The sequence below is a fragment of the Budorcas taxicolor genome, chromosome 11 (genome assembly GCF_023091745.1).
Source record: "Budorcas taxicolor isolate Tak-1 chromosome 11, Takin1.1, whole genome shotgun sequence".
In the NCBI taxonomy this organism is placed as follows: domain Eukaryota; kingdom Metazoa; phylum Chordata; class Mammalia; order Artiodactyla; family Bovidae; genus Budorcas; species Budorcas taxicolor.
The window spans coordinates 72,992,235-73,005,757 of NC_068920.1; the positions used below are offsets into that span (position 1 = coordinate 72,992,235).

General features: G+C 37.1%; 1 protein-coding gene across 1 annotated transcript in view; it reads right to left on the reverse strand.

Annotated features, from left to right (window-relative positions):
• ZNF638 (zinc finger protein 638) overlaps positions 1-13,523 on the reverse strand; it is a 135,319-nt gene that overhangs the window by 45,007 nt on the left and 76,789 nt on the right. Inside the window, exons 6-8 of the mRNA XM_052647900.1 lie at positions 12,259-12,536; positions 10,871-11,017; positions 9,837-9,959 (exon numbers count right to left, since the gene is read on the reverse strand). Of these exons, the coding sequence (XP_052503860.1) occupies positions 9,837-9,959; positions 10,871-11,017; positions 12,259-12,536 (548 nt within the window). The remainder of the gene's footprint in view (positions 1-9,836; positions 9,960-10,870; positions 11,018-12,258; positions 12,537-13,523) is intronic.

A 13,523-nucleotide genomic window follows, 5' to 3' on the forward strand; every position in this document is an offset into this window, starting at 1 on the left:
AAACAAATTTAAGGGTATAGAAATTATTTCAAGCATTTTCTCTGATCACAATGGCATGAAACAAGAAATCAACCAAAGGAAACAAGGAAAAAAAAAAAGATTACATGGAGACTGAATAACATGCTACTTAAAAAAAAAAAGGGTTCAATAAGGAAAATTAAAAAGTACCTTGAGACAAACAATGACAACACAATCATACAAAATCTATGTGAAGTGAAGCCGCTCTGTGTGTCCGACTCTTTGGGACCCCATGGACTGTAGCCTACCAGGCTCCTCCATCCATGGGATTCTCCGGGCAAGAGTACTGGAGTGGGTTGCCACTTCCTTCTCCAGGGGATCTTCCTGACCCAGGGATCACACCTGGGTCTCCCACATTGTAGGCAGATGCTTTACCATCTGAGCTACCAGGGAAGCCCTCTGCAATCCAGCAAAAGCAGTTCATAAGAGACCAGTTCATAGTGAATACAGGTCTTCATCAAAAACAAGGAAAAATATCCCAAGTAAAAAGCCTAATCTACTACACAAAAGAATTTTTTAAAAAATAAACAACCTAAAGTCAGAAGAGGGAAGGAAATAAAGATGGGGGTGGGGGAGAAATAAAATAGAGATGAAGAAAACAATAGGGGGGAAAAAAGTCAACAAAATCAAGAGCTGGTTCTTTGAAAGGGCAAACAAAACTGAACTTCCAATACAAAAAGCCCGGGACCAGAGGGCGTCATAGACAAATTCTCTCAAAGAAGAATATAAAAGACTGGAGAGAGAACACTCTCAAAGACATTCTATAAAGCCACCATCACTCTAATACTAAAACCAGAGGAAGAAACCACCAAAAAAGATATTTACAGGTCAGATGCATATTTAACACAACTGGGATTCATCCCAGGTTCACAAGTATGGTTCAACATACACAAATCAACGTAACACATCACAGTAACAAATCAAAAGGCTTCCCTGGTGGCTCAGACGGTAAAGCGTCTGCCTGCAATGCAGGAGACCGGGGTTCGAACTCTGGTTCGGGAAGATCCTCTGGAGAAGGAAATGGCGATCCATTCCAGCACTCTTGCCTGGAAAATCCCATGGACGGAGGAACCTGATGGGCCCCAGTCCATGGGGTCGCAAAGAGTCGGACATGACTAAGCGACTTCATTTCATTTAACAAGTCAAAAACCACATGATCATCTCAACAGATGCAGAAAAAGCATTCAATATTCATTCAAGATAAAAACTCCTATCACGTAACAAATAAAAAGGATCCAAATTGGAAGCGAGGAGGTACAACTGTTACTATATGCAGGTGACATGATACATATATAGAAAGCCCTAAGAACTATACATAAAAACGAATAGATCTAATAAATGAACTCAGCAAAGTAGCAGGATACAAGATTAACATTCAGAAATTGGTTGCATTACCTTCACAGTAAAAATGAAACATCAGAAAGAGAATGTCCTTTAAAATCTCACCAAAAGATACATGGCAGAAACAAACACAATACTGTAAACCAATTATACTCCAATTAAAAATAAATAAACTGGGAAAAAAATAAACCTTCCATGAGGAAAAAAAGTTTCACCAAAAAAATTTAAAAACCTAGGAATAAACTTGACCAAGGAGGTGAAAAACTGACACGCTGAGAGTTATAAAATATTAATAAATAAAAGAAGAGTCAAAGAAATTGAAAAATAGCCCAAGCTCTTGAATTGAAAGAACACTGTTAAAATGGAAATACTATCCAGAGAAAACTACAGATTAAATGTGATCCCTATCAAATTATCCCCTCATGACATTTTTTCACAGAAGTAAAATAACTCAAAAATTTATGTGGAACCATAGACCCACAATTGCCAAAGCAATTTTCAGAGGTGGGGGGAAGCAGGAAGCATAACTTTCCCAGACTTCAGACAATACTACAAAGCAACAGCAAACAAAACAGTTTGCACCTGGTATAAAAACAGACATGCAAATGATTGGAACAGTATGGAGAGCCCAGAAATAAACCTATACATCTATGGTCAATTAATCTTCAACGAAGGAAGCAAGAATAAACAATGGGAAAAAGACAGTCTCTTCAGCAAATGGTGCTGGGAAAGTTGGACAGCTGCATGTAAATAAATGAAGTAAGAACATACCCTTTCACAACACACTGAAATGAACTCAAAATGGCTTAAAGACTTAAAACATATTCTGGCATTTTTCTAAGGTGAGTTCATACCCTTGTGCTCTGCCACCTTCAGTGTCTAGTTTTATTTAACACCATAAAACTCCTAAAAGAAAGCATAGCAAAAACATTCTGATATAAATGGTACCAACGTCTTTCTTAGCTTATTCGCCCAAGGCAATAGATATAAAAAGAAACAAGAAAACTTACAGGCATTTGCAAAGCAAAGAAAACTGTAAGAAAAACCCAACAACAACAAAAAAATGAAGACAAGATATGGAGTGGGAGAAAATGTCTATAAATGATCAGACCAACAAGTGCTTATCTCCAAAATATACAGTTTATATAACTCAAGAACAAAAAAACAAACTACCCAATCAAAAAATGGGCAAAAGATCTCAATAGTTAATTTTCCACCTCAACAGCTATTTTTCCAAAGATATACAGATAGTCAGTAAGCACATGAAAAGAAGCTCAACCTCACAATTATTACAGAAATGCAAATCAAAACTACAATGAGGTACAATCTCACAGCAGCCAGAATGATCATCATTAAAAAGTCTATAAATAAGAAATGCTGGAGAGGATGCGGAGAAGAGAAACCTACACTGCTAATGAGAATGTAAGCTGGTACAGCTGCAACGGAAAACAAAAAGGTTCCTCAGAAAACTAAAAATAGAATTACCACATAATCCAGCAATCTTGGGAATATATCCAGGCAAAACTGTAATTCAAAAAGACACATGAACACCTATGTTCATAGCAGCACTATTCACAAGAACTAAGACACCAAAACAACCTAAATTTCCATCAACAAATAAATGGACAAAGATATGATATATATACAATGGAATACTACTCAGTCATAAAAAATGAAATAATGCCAAGTGTAGCAACATGGATACAACTATAGACATTATCACACTAAGTGAAGTCAGAAAGAGAAAAACAATTATCATATGATATCACATGGGTGGAATCTAAAATATGGCACAAATGAACCTATCTGTAAAATGGAAAGACTTAGACATAGAGAACAGAATTGGGGTTGACAAGGTGGAGGGGGGAGGAAGAGGGATGGCCTGGGAGTATGGGGTTGGTAGATGCAAATGATCACATTTAGAATGGATAAACAATAAGGTCCTAATGTACATCACAGAGAACTATATACAATATCTTGTGATAAACCATAACGGAAAAGAATATAAAAGAGAATAACTGAGTCACTCTTCCAACAACACAAGAGAAGACTACACATGGACATCACCAGATGGTCAACACTGAAATCAGACTGATTACATTCTTTGCAGCCAATGATGGAGAAGCTCTATACAGTCAGCAAAACAAGACCGAGAGCTGACTGTGGCTCAGATCATAAATTCCTTATTGCCAAATGCAGATTTAAATTGAAGAAAGTAAGGAAAATCACTAGACCATTCAGGTGTGACCAAAATCAAACTCCTTACAATTATACAGTGGAAGTGAGAAACAGATTCAAGGGATTAGATCTGACAGAATGCCTGAAGAACTATGGATGGAAGTTCGGGACATTGTACAGGAGGCAGGGATCAAGCCCACCCCCAAGAAAAAGAAATGCAAAAAGGCAAAATGGTTGTCTGAGGAGGCCTTACAAATAGCTGAGAAAAGAAGAGATGAGAAAGGCAAAGGAGAAAAGGAAACATATACCCATTTGAATGCAGAGTTCCAAAGAACAGCAAGGAGAGATAAGAAAGCCTTTCTCAGTGATCAATGTAAATAAACAGAGGAAAACAACAGAATGGGAAAGATCAGAGATGTCTTCAAGAAAATCAAAGATACCAAGGGAACATTTCATGCAAAGATGGGCACAATAAAGGACAGAAATGGTATGGACCTAAAAGAAGCAGAAGATATTAAGAAGAGGTGACAAGAATACACAGAAGAACTGTACAAAAAAGATCTTTACTACCAAGATAATCATGATGGTATGGTCACTCACCTAGAGCTAGACATCCTGGAATGTGAAGTCAAGTGAGACTTAGGAAGCATCACTACAAACAAAGCTAGTGGAGGTGATAAAATTCCAGTTGAGCTATTTCAAATCTAGAAAGATGATGCTGTTAAGTACTGCCTTTCAATATGCCAGCAAATTTGGAAAACTCAGCAGTGGCCACAGGACTGGAAAAGGTCAGTTTTCATTCCAATCCCAAAGAAAGGCAATGCCAAAGAATGCTCAAACTACTGCACAATTGCACTCATTTCACACGCTAGTAAAGTAATGCTCAAAATTCTCCAAGCCAGGCTTCAGCAATACATGAACCGTGAAGTTCCAGATGTTCAAGCTGGATTTAGAAAAGGCAGAGGAACCAGAGATCAAATTGCCAACATCTGTTGGATCATCAAAAAAGCAACCGAGTTCCAGAAAAACATCTACTTTTGCTTTATTGACTATGCCTTTATTGACAAAGCCTTTGACTGTGTGGATCACAAGAAACCGTGGAAAATTCTTCAGGAGATGGGAATACCAGACCACCTGACCTGCCTCTTGAGAAATCTGTATGCAGGTCAGGAAGTAACAGTGAGAACTGGACATGGAACAACAGACTGGTTCCAAATAGGAAAAGGAGTACATCAAGGCTGTATATTGTCACCCTGCTTATTTAACTTCTATGCAGAGTACATCATGAGAAACGCTGGACTGGAAGAAGCACAAGCTGGAATCAAGATTGCCGGGAGACATATCAATAACCTCAGATATGCAGATGACACCACTCTTATGGCAGAAAGTAAAGAAGAACTCAAGAGACTCTTGATGAAAGTGAAAGAGGAGAGTGAAAAAGTTGGCTTAGAACTCAACATTCAGAAAACTAAGATCATGGCATCTGGTCCCATCACTTCATGGCAAACAGATGGGGAAACAATGGAAACAGTGACAGACTTTATTTTTTTGGGCTCCAAAATCACTGCAGATGGTGACTGCAGCCATGAAATTAAAAGATGCTTATTCTTGGAAGAAAAGTTATGACCAACCTAGAGAGCATATTAAAAAGCAGAGCCATTACTTTGCCAAAAAAGGTCCGTCTAGTCAAGGCTATGGTTTTTCCAGTAGTCATGTATGGATGTGAGAGTTGGACTATGAAGAAAGCTGAGCACTGAAGAATTGATGTTTTTGAACTGTGGTGTTAGAGAAGGCTCTTGAGAGTCCCTTGGACTACAAGGAGATCTAACCAGTCCCTCCTAAAGGAAATTAGTCCTGAATATTCATTGGAAGGACTGATGCTGAAACTCCAATACTTTGGCCACCTGATGCAAAGAACTGACTCATCTGAAAAGACCCTGACGCTGGGAAAGAGTGAAGGCAGGAGGAGAAGGGGATGACAGAGGATGAGATGGTTGGATGGCATCACCAACTCAATGGACATGAGTGTGAATTAACTCTGGAAGTTGGTGATGGACAGGGAGGCCTGGCGTGCTGCAGTCCATGGGGTCGGACGCGACTGAACTGAGTCACCTTGTGTACAGTAGAGACTAGCATGACACTGTAAATATATTACACCTCAATTTTAAAAAACTGAAAGAACAAATAAATTAAAGTCAATACTGAAGTTGGTGGAGCAGAAGGATATGAACTCACCTCCTTAGGAAAACACCAAAATCACAACTAACTGCTGAAGAAGCAGTGACAAAAAAAAAAAGCTGGAACCTACCAGAAAAAAATGCCCTACATCCAAAGACAGAGACGCCACAATGAGACGGCAGGAAGGGTGCAATCATGTTAAAATCAAATCCCATACCCACCAGGTGGGCAACTCACAAAACGGGAAAACAATTAAACCACGGAAGTTATCCCACAAGATTGGAAGTTCTGGGCCCCATGTCAGGCTTCCAGTCTGGAGTCTGGTAACAGGAGAAGGAGTCCCTAGAGAATTGGGTTTTTAAGGCCAGCAGGATTTGACTGCGGGAATTCCACAAGGCTGGAGGAAGCAGAAACTCCACTCTTGGAAGGGAGCAGACGAAGTCTTGTGTGCACCAGGACTCAGGGGAAAAAAGCAGGACCCCATAGAGACTCAGACAGACGTACCTGCCCACTACAGGAAGATCTCCTTGCAGAGGCAGGGATGGCTGTGGCTCACTGCAGAAACAAAGATTCTGGAAGCAGCAATTCTGTAAAGTACTCATTGGTATGAGTCCTTCTAGAGGCCCGCATTAGTCCCCCCAAACAGCCTATAAGCTTCAGTGGTGGGTCACCTCAAAGCCAAACAGCCAACAGGACAGGAACACACCCCACCTCCCTGAGCATGGCCCTGCCCAAGAGAGGGACAAAACGCAGCTCAGTCTACAACAGGGGAGGAACCAGCCCCTCTCATCAGAAAGCCTGCACAAATCGCTTAAGACAGCCTCATACACCAGAGAGCAACAGCCGAAGCAAGAACTACAATCCTGTAGCCTACAAAATAGCTACAGAAAATAAGACAAAATGAGAAAAGAGTCGTATGTCATAGAAGAAGGAAACATGAAACCCCAGAAGAATAATTAAGTGAAGTAGAGATGGCCAACCTACTACTGGAAAAAGAATTCACAATAATGATAGTGAAGATGAAGATGAAACACAATATCAGAAAAAGAATGGAGGCACAGATCAAGAAGATGCAAGAAGAGACAGAAGAACTAAAGAGCACACAGAGATGAAAACTACAACAATTGCAGAGAAAAATACACTGGAAGGAATCAATAGTGGAGTAAATGAGGCAGATAATGGATAAGTGACCCGGAAGGCAAAATGGTCACAATCACTGCCATGGAAAAGAATAAAAAAGATGAAAAGAAATGAAGACAGTCTAAGAGAACTCTGGGACAACGTTAAACACACCAACATTCACATTATAGGGGTACCAAAAGGAGAAGAGAGAAAGGACTTGAGAAAATACTTAAGAGTAATAGCTGAAAAATTCCCTAACACGGGGAAGGAAAAAGTCATCCAAGTCCACATAGAGTCCCAGGAAGTAGAGTCCCAGGCAGGATAAAACCAAGGAGGAACATGGTGAAACACACAGTAATCAAACTGAGAAAAACTAAAGACAAAGGAAAAAAAATATTCAAAGAAGCAAGGGAAAAGCAAATAACAAACAAGGGACCATAAGATTATCAGCTGATTTCTCAGCATAAACTCTGTAGGCCACAAGGGAATGGCACAGTTATATTTAGAGTGATGAAAGGGAGGCACCTGCAACTAAGAATACTCTACCCAGCAAAGCTCTCCTTCAGATTCGATGGAGAAATCAAAAGCTTTATAGACAAGCAAAAGCTAAAACATTCATTTCTCATGCTAGCAAGGTTATGCTCAAAATTCTTCGAGGTAGGCTTCAGCAGTACCTAAACTGCAAACTTCCAAATGTACAAGCTGGGATTAGAAAAGGCAGAGGATCCAGAGATCAAATCGCCAACATTCACTGGATCATGGAAAAAACAAGGGAGTTCCAGAAAAACTTCTAATTCTGCTTCACTGACTACGCTAAAGCCTTTGACTAAGTGGATCACAACAAACTGTGGAAAATTCTTAATGAGATGGGAATACCAGACCACCTCACCTGTCTCCTCAGAAACCTGTATCCAAGTCAAGAAGCAAGAGTTAGAACTGGACATGGAACAACAGATCAGTTCCAAGTTGGGAAAGGAGTATGACAAGGCTGTATATTGCCATTCTGCTTACTTAACTTATATGTAGAGTACATCATATGAAATGCTGGGCTGGATGAATTACAAGCTGGAACCAAGACTGCTGGCAGAAATATCAACAAACTCAGAAATATAGATGATATACCACTCTAATGGCAGAAAGTAAAGTGGAACTAAAGAACCTCTTGATGAGGGTGAAAGAGGAAAGTGAAAAAGCTGGCTTGAAACTCAACATTCAAAAAACTAAGATGCAAGCATTTGGTCCCATCACTTCATGGCAAATAGATGGGGAAACAATGGAAATAGTGACAGATCTTATCTTCTTGGGCTGCAAAATCACTGCAGTGACTGTAGCCATGAAATTAAAAGACTCTTGCTCCTTGGGAGGAAAGCTATGACAAACCTAAAGCAGAGACATCACTTTGCCAACAAAGGTATGTATAGTTAAAGTTATGGTTTTTCCAGTAGTCGTGTATGGATGTGAAAGTTGGATCACAAAGAAAGCTGAGCACTGAAGAACTGAGGCTTTTGAATTGTGCTGGAGAAGATTCTTCAGAGTCCCTTGGACAGCAAGATCAAATCAGTCAATTCTAAAGGAAATCAATCCTGAATATTCAACGGAAGGATAGGTGCTGAAGCTGAAGCTCCAATACTTTCACCACCTGATACAAAGAGCCAACTCAACTGGAAAATACCCTGATGCTGGGAAATACTCAAGGGGAAAGGAAAAGAGGGCAGCAGAGGATGAGATGATTAGATATCATCACCAACTCAATGGACATGAATTTGAGCAAACTCCAGGAGACAGTGAAAGACAGGGAAGCCTGGCATGCTTCTGAACTTAGCAACTGAACAACAACAGTAACAAAAGCTAAGATAATTTAGCACAGGAAAGAGATCAGCAACTTATAAGACCTTATACATATATAGAAAACCTTGCGGGAATAGCAAATCCAAAAACTACAACAGATAACACATTAAAAAAAAAAGCAACTCAAACACAACATTAAAGATTATCATCAAAACTAGATACCATTTTTTACATACTGGATTTTAAAACTGCAAATAATAAAATGTCATTTATAATGGAGAGACACCTGTACTCACATCAATTATTAGACTGTGAATTATTACAGCTATTTAACAGGTGATCCAACATTTCTTATTACAGTATATCCTAATACCCAGCAAGTCCACTATAGCTATCACCTCAAAATGCATAAGAAAGGCCTATGAAAGCCATATAGAAGAAAGTTAACTAAAGTCCTATTTATAGTAATGAAAAACTAGAAATAACCTAAAAAGCAGTCCACGAGGGAACTGATAAAATAATCATGGTATATTCATACAAAGTAATGCCACATAGAACTTTGAAAGAATGAGGAAAATCTGTTAAGTATTAACGTGGTTTGATCTCCAAATAAGTGACTGAAATATGCAAGGGGCTTGCAGGACGTAGTCAAGGTTGTAGTTTGGACCTAGGCAGAGATTTCATAAATGTTTGCTAATTCTGTTACATATTTTCCCCTACTCCACTGCTTACCATTAATTGTTTACAGTGTGGCAAGCAATTTGCCCTTTTGGCAAGCAATCCAGTAGGGGAAAATACCAATGTAACAGAATTAGCAAACAACTATGAAACCCATATGGGACTTCCCAGGTGCTGCTAGTGGTAAAGAACCCGCCTGCCAATGCAGGAGACACGAGACGTGGGTTCGATCCCTGGGTGGGCAAGATCCCCTGAAGGAGGGCATGGTTACCCACCCCAGTATTCTTGCCTGGAGAGTTCCATGGGCAGAGGAGCCCACTGGGCTATAGTCCACAGAGTCACAAAGAGTCAGACACAAATAAGCAACTAACACACACACATACGCATACACGAAGTTAAGTTCAGTGTATGTGAATTTATACACAGTCTATGGAGTTAACATTTTAAGTTTTATGCACTTCTCTGTATATAAGACACTTAAAAAAAATTAAACTAAACAACAATGAACTGCGTAAGAACTAAATTCAGTTTACCTGTGATTTTTTCTTTCCTGGAACACATATTTTCACACTCTTCCCTTTTATCAGAAGAGGTGTTGTTTCAACGTACTCCATGACTGCAGTAATTGCTTCTTTAAATTCCATTTCCAAGTAAGCCTAAAATGAAACATATTATACCTTAAGTCAAAAATCTACCTTAAAATTCTCTGTGTGACTTAATACTTCCTTGTGGGATATAAAACTGAAATCACCTTAAGTCCTGGTTGATTTTACCTCTTTTCACTTTTACCTCTTGCTAAAGTGTAATCTGATCTTTAGGATGTTTTCACACACAAAATGGACTTTTAACCTAACAGAATTTCTATACCATTACCAAGATAAGGAAGCAGTCCATGGCAAGATCATAAAAGAGTATGAAACAGGAAGGCAGAGCTCACTGAACAATAGGAAAGAAGGCAGGATCTAGTCTAGCTGCTGTTAAATTTGACCTTTTTAAGGTTTCTTGTAGCAAGGAAAATTATACCAACTATGTTCCCTTGTTTTACCTCCTAATTTCATGTTCTGTTTACTCCAGGGTTTGTAGACTTCACAGAACTTTACTATGTAAGTTACAGAACTACAATTCAAATGTAAAAAATACTGTACAAACAAAATCCTTTTTTTTTAACATCACCTTACTGAAGTGCTAAAGCAATGAATGGCAAACTATGGCCTGCCATCTGTTTTTTTGTAAATAAGTTTTTTTTAACACAGCCATGCATATTCATTTATATATCATCTATGACTGTAAAGCACTACAACAGAGTTGTATAGCAGAGCGAGTAGTTGAAATCCTATGACATGCAACACCTAAAATATTATCTGGCCCTTCAAAGAAAAAGTGTGCTCATCTGAAAAAACAGTGTGCTGTTCTAAAGGATATAAAGCAGTATTTAGGAACCCTGTTCATTCAATTCCAAACATTTACGTAACTCAAGTAACAGTTGTATATGAAGTAAAAGCTGAAAGATCTGACAAGTCTTTAGAAAACAAAATTATGACTTTTTAGAATAGACTAAATAACTCACTTCCTTTCTGTATGGAACAATCAGGACATCATTAACTTTTCCAAACGGTTGAAATATTTTTCTAATTTCTTCTTCAGTACAGCCATCTTCTGGTAATTCAGATATCAGAAGAACAGGACCATAATGTGAAGACTGGTCCTTCCGAAGCTATTTTTTGAGATGAATGAAAATTAAACCAAATTAAGTGACGAAGTATAGTTACAACAATTCCCAACATAATCTTTCTACCATTAATCCTAGTACTTTAAGTAATCTTTTTATTAAAATATTATATTTTCCACTTATAAATATAAATAATTCTTATACTTTCTGCTTATACAAATATTTTAGAACATTTAAAAACTTTTTGAAATACTAAGAAAAGCAGAGGAAGAAATGTTTTATATTTTATCACTCAAACCCAACAGCGGGCAATTTACAGGCAACCAATCACAGATGCTCTTTTCGGTACAAAAGCATTTCATAACAAACAAGACCTATGAAGTGGTCCAAAACTAGTAAAGAGTACTTTTCTATATGCAACTGGAAGGCACATCATCAGTAAAACTGAAGTTACAGTTTTATTTAGTCTGTTGTAAGAATTTTAAAAATATATCTAGATAGGCATAATATTTTAATAGATTCATATATACAATCTGAATATACTTTATTATTTACCACCTATGATAAAAAATTGACTCAAAAAAAAACTTTTAAAGTTCCACTACTGCCATCTAGAAATACAGAAACAAAATGAATGTTACAGAACAATTTAGCCTTTTCAAAATTAATTCCCTATACTCAATATTTCTTCAAATTTCTGTAATATCAGGTTGATTATTGTAAGTTCATCCTGTTAAATATAAGCTCTATGGGGGCAAGGAACTGTAATTGTTTAAAGACAATGTTAAGAGAAATGTATACCCAAACACTTGAAGATCTGTTAATATTACAAAATACACCTATTAGTACCCAGAAAACAGACTAGTATTCTACACTGGGCAACAAAGTAGCTTCTGAACTATACTATAAAAAAACATAAAACAGAGTAAAAATGATTCTCAGCAGATAGTTACTCATAGATTACTAACAAAGATTACAAAAACTCATTAATACTACTGATTACGTCCATTTCCCCAATCAGAGTGCAAAACTTGTAACACAGATCAGTGTGGTCAGCCAAAAACACCAAACCATCAAAATGTTCTCACTTTTGATATCTGTAATCTATAAGACTTTAATTATTGGACCTTTCCTGTATTCAAAACAGAAATCAATAAATATTTCATATCAAAATAAATCACAATTTCCTCAGAAATATGAAAATTAAAAATTCTGAACAACTTCGTTTTCTCTTTGTCATATTAACAAGTGTACGTACACACTTCCACTAACAAAGAACTACTGACCTTACGCGGCAGAGAAACAGTTTTATCAGCCATCTGTTTACTTTCTGATGGGGTATCATCTTCAAGATTCTTTGATTTGTAACGAGTACAATGTCCTCCTATATTTGAATCATTCTTTGCAGAACTTGTAGATTTAACTGATGTCTTTGCTCCACTGCCAGTTTTAAGCTTTTGTGCTGGTGAGTGTCCTTTATCAGCTGCTTCAAGATGCTTCTGTTTACTGAATTCTGACTCATGCCCAGACCGTTGTATTACATCTTCTAATGCTTTTTTTCTATCTATTAATAGTACATAAATACTACTTCAATTGAAAAGAACTTTATAAAAAAATAATATAACCCCTCAACTGCCCAAATATTTAACACACTGAGCTACTGTCAGGCCAAACAGGTGGCAAATACATACAAAAAAATTATTAGTCTTTAATTCTTCACTCAAAAGGTATTCACATGAAGACCCTTTATTCAGTGAGCTTCTCTTACACCAGAGATCCTCAAACTTTTGATTTCAGTATCCCTTTACATTATTAAAAACTGAAGACTCCAAAGAGCATTTGTATCAATATTTAGCACAAAAGAAACTAATATAGAATTTTAAAAATATTATTTAATAATAAAACTCCTATGCTAACATAAACAATATATTTTTATAAAAAACTTTTTCAAAATAAAAATTATTTAGATGAGTACTGTTTTCCTGAACACTTAAATGTTGGGCTTAAAAGAAGACATCTGAATTCTCTAATCAGAAAATTCTGCATCCAGTGTGCTGGATACACTATCTTGGCTACCATATTTTAAGAAAAATCCAATTTCAGAGATAAGTAGTTGAAAAAGGAAAAAAATCTCACAGACCTCTGAAAAGATTTTAAAAAAAACTGTAAAAATATTTCTGGAAAGGTCACTAAACCAACATTAAGACACACGTTGAAAATTTGAACAATTTTTAAATGTTTTAAATTAATTCATGGAAGACAAGTCTATAATCAATTACTAAGGCAAACTAAGATATCTGTATATCCCTGGTTTTTTTAAGTTTGATGTTGGGTGTGTAGATACACTCTCCCACATTTCTTGTGATACATAATAAAGGGAAGAAGAATGAAACAGGTGGTAATGTGAGTCAAATTCATACAGAAATTCTAAAATTTAATAAATTATGACATTTAATTTCTTAAAAACCTTAGAAGTTTCAAAAAGAGCTGAGCCAAATATCTCAAAATGTCAACATTTAAAAAAAAATCATGAGAAGAGTAAGTCACATTT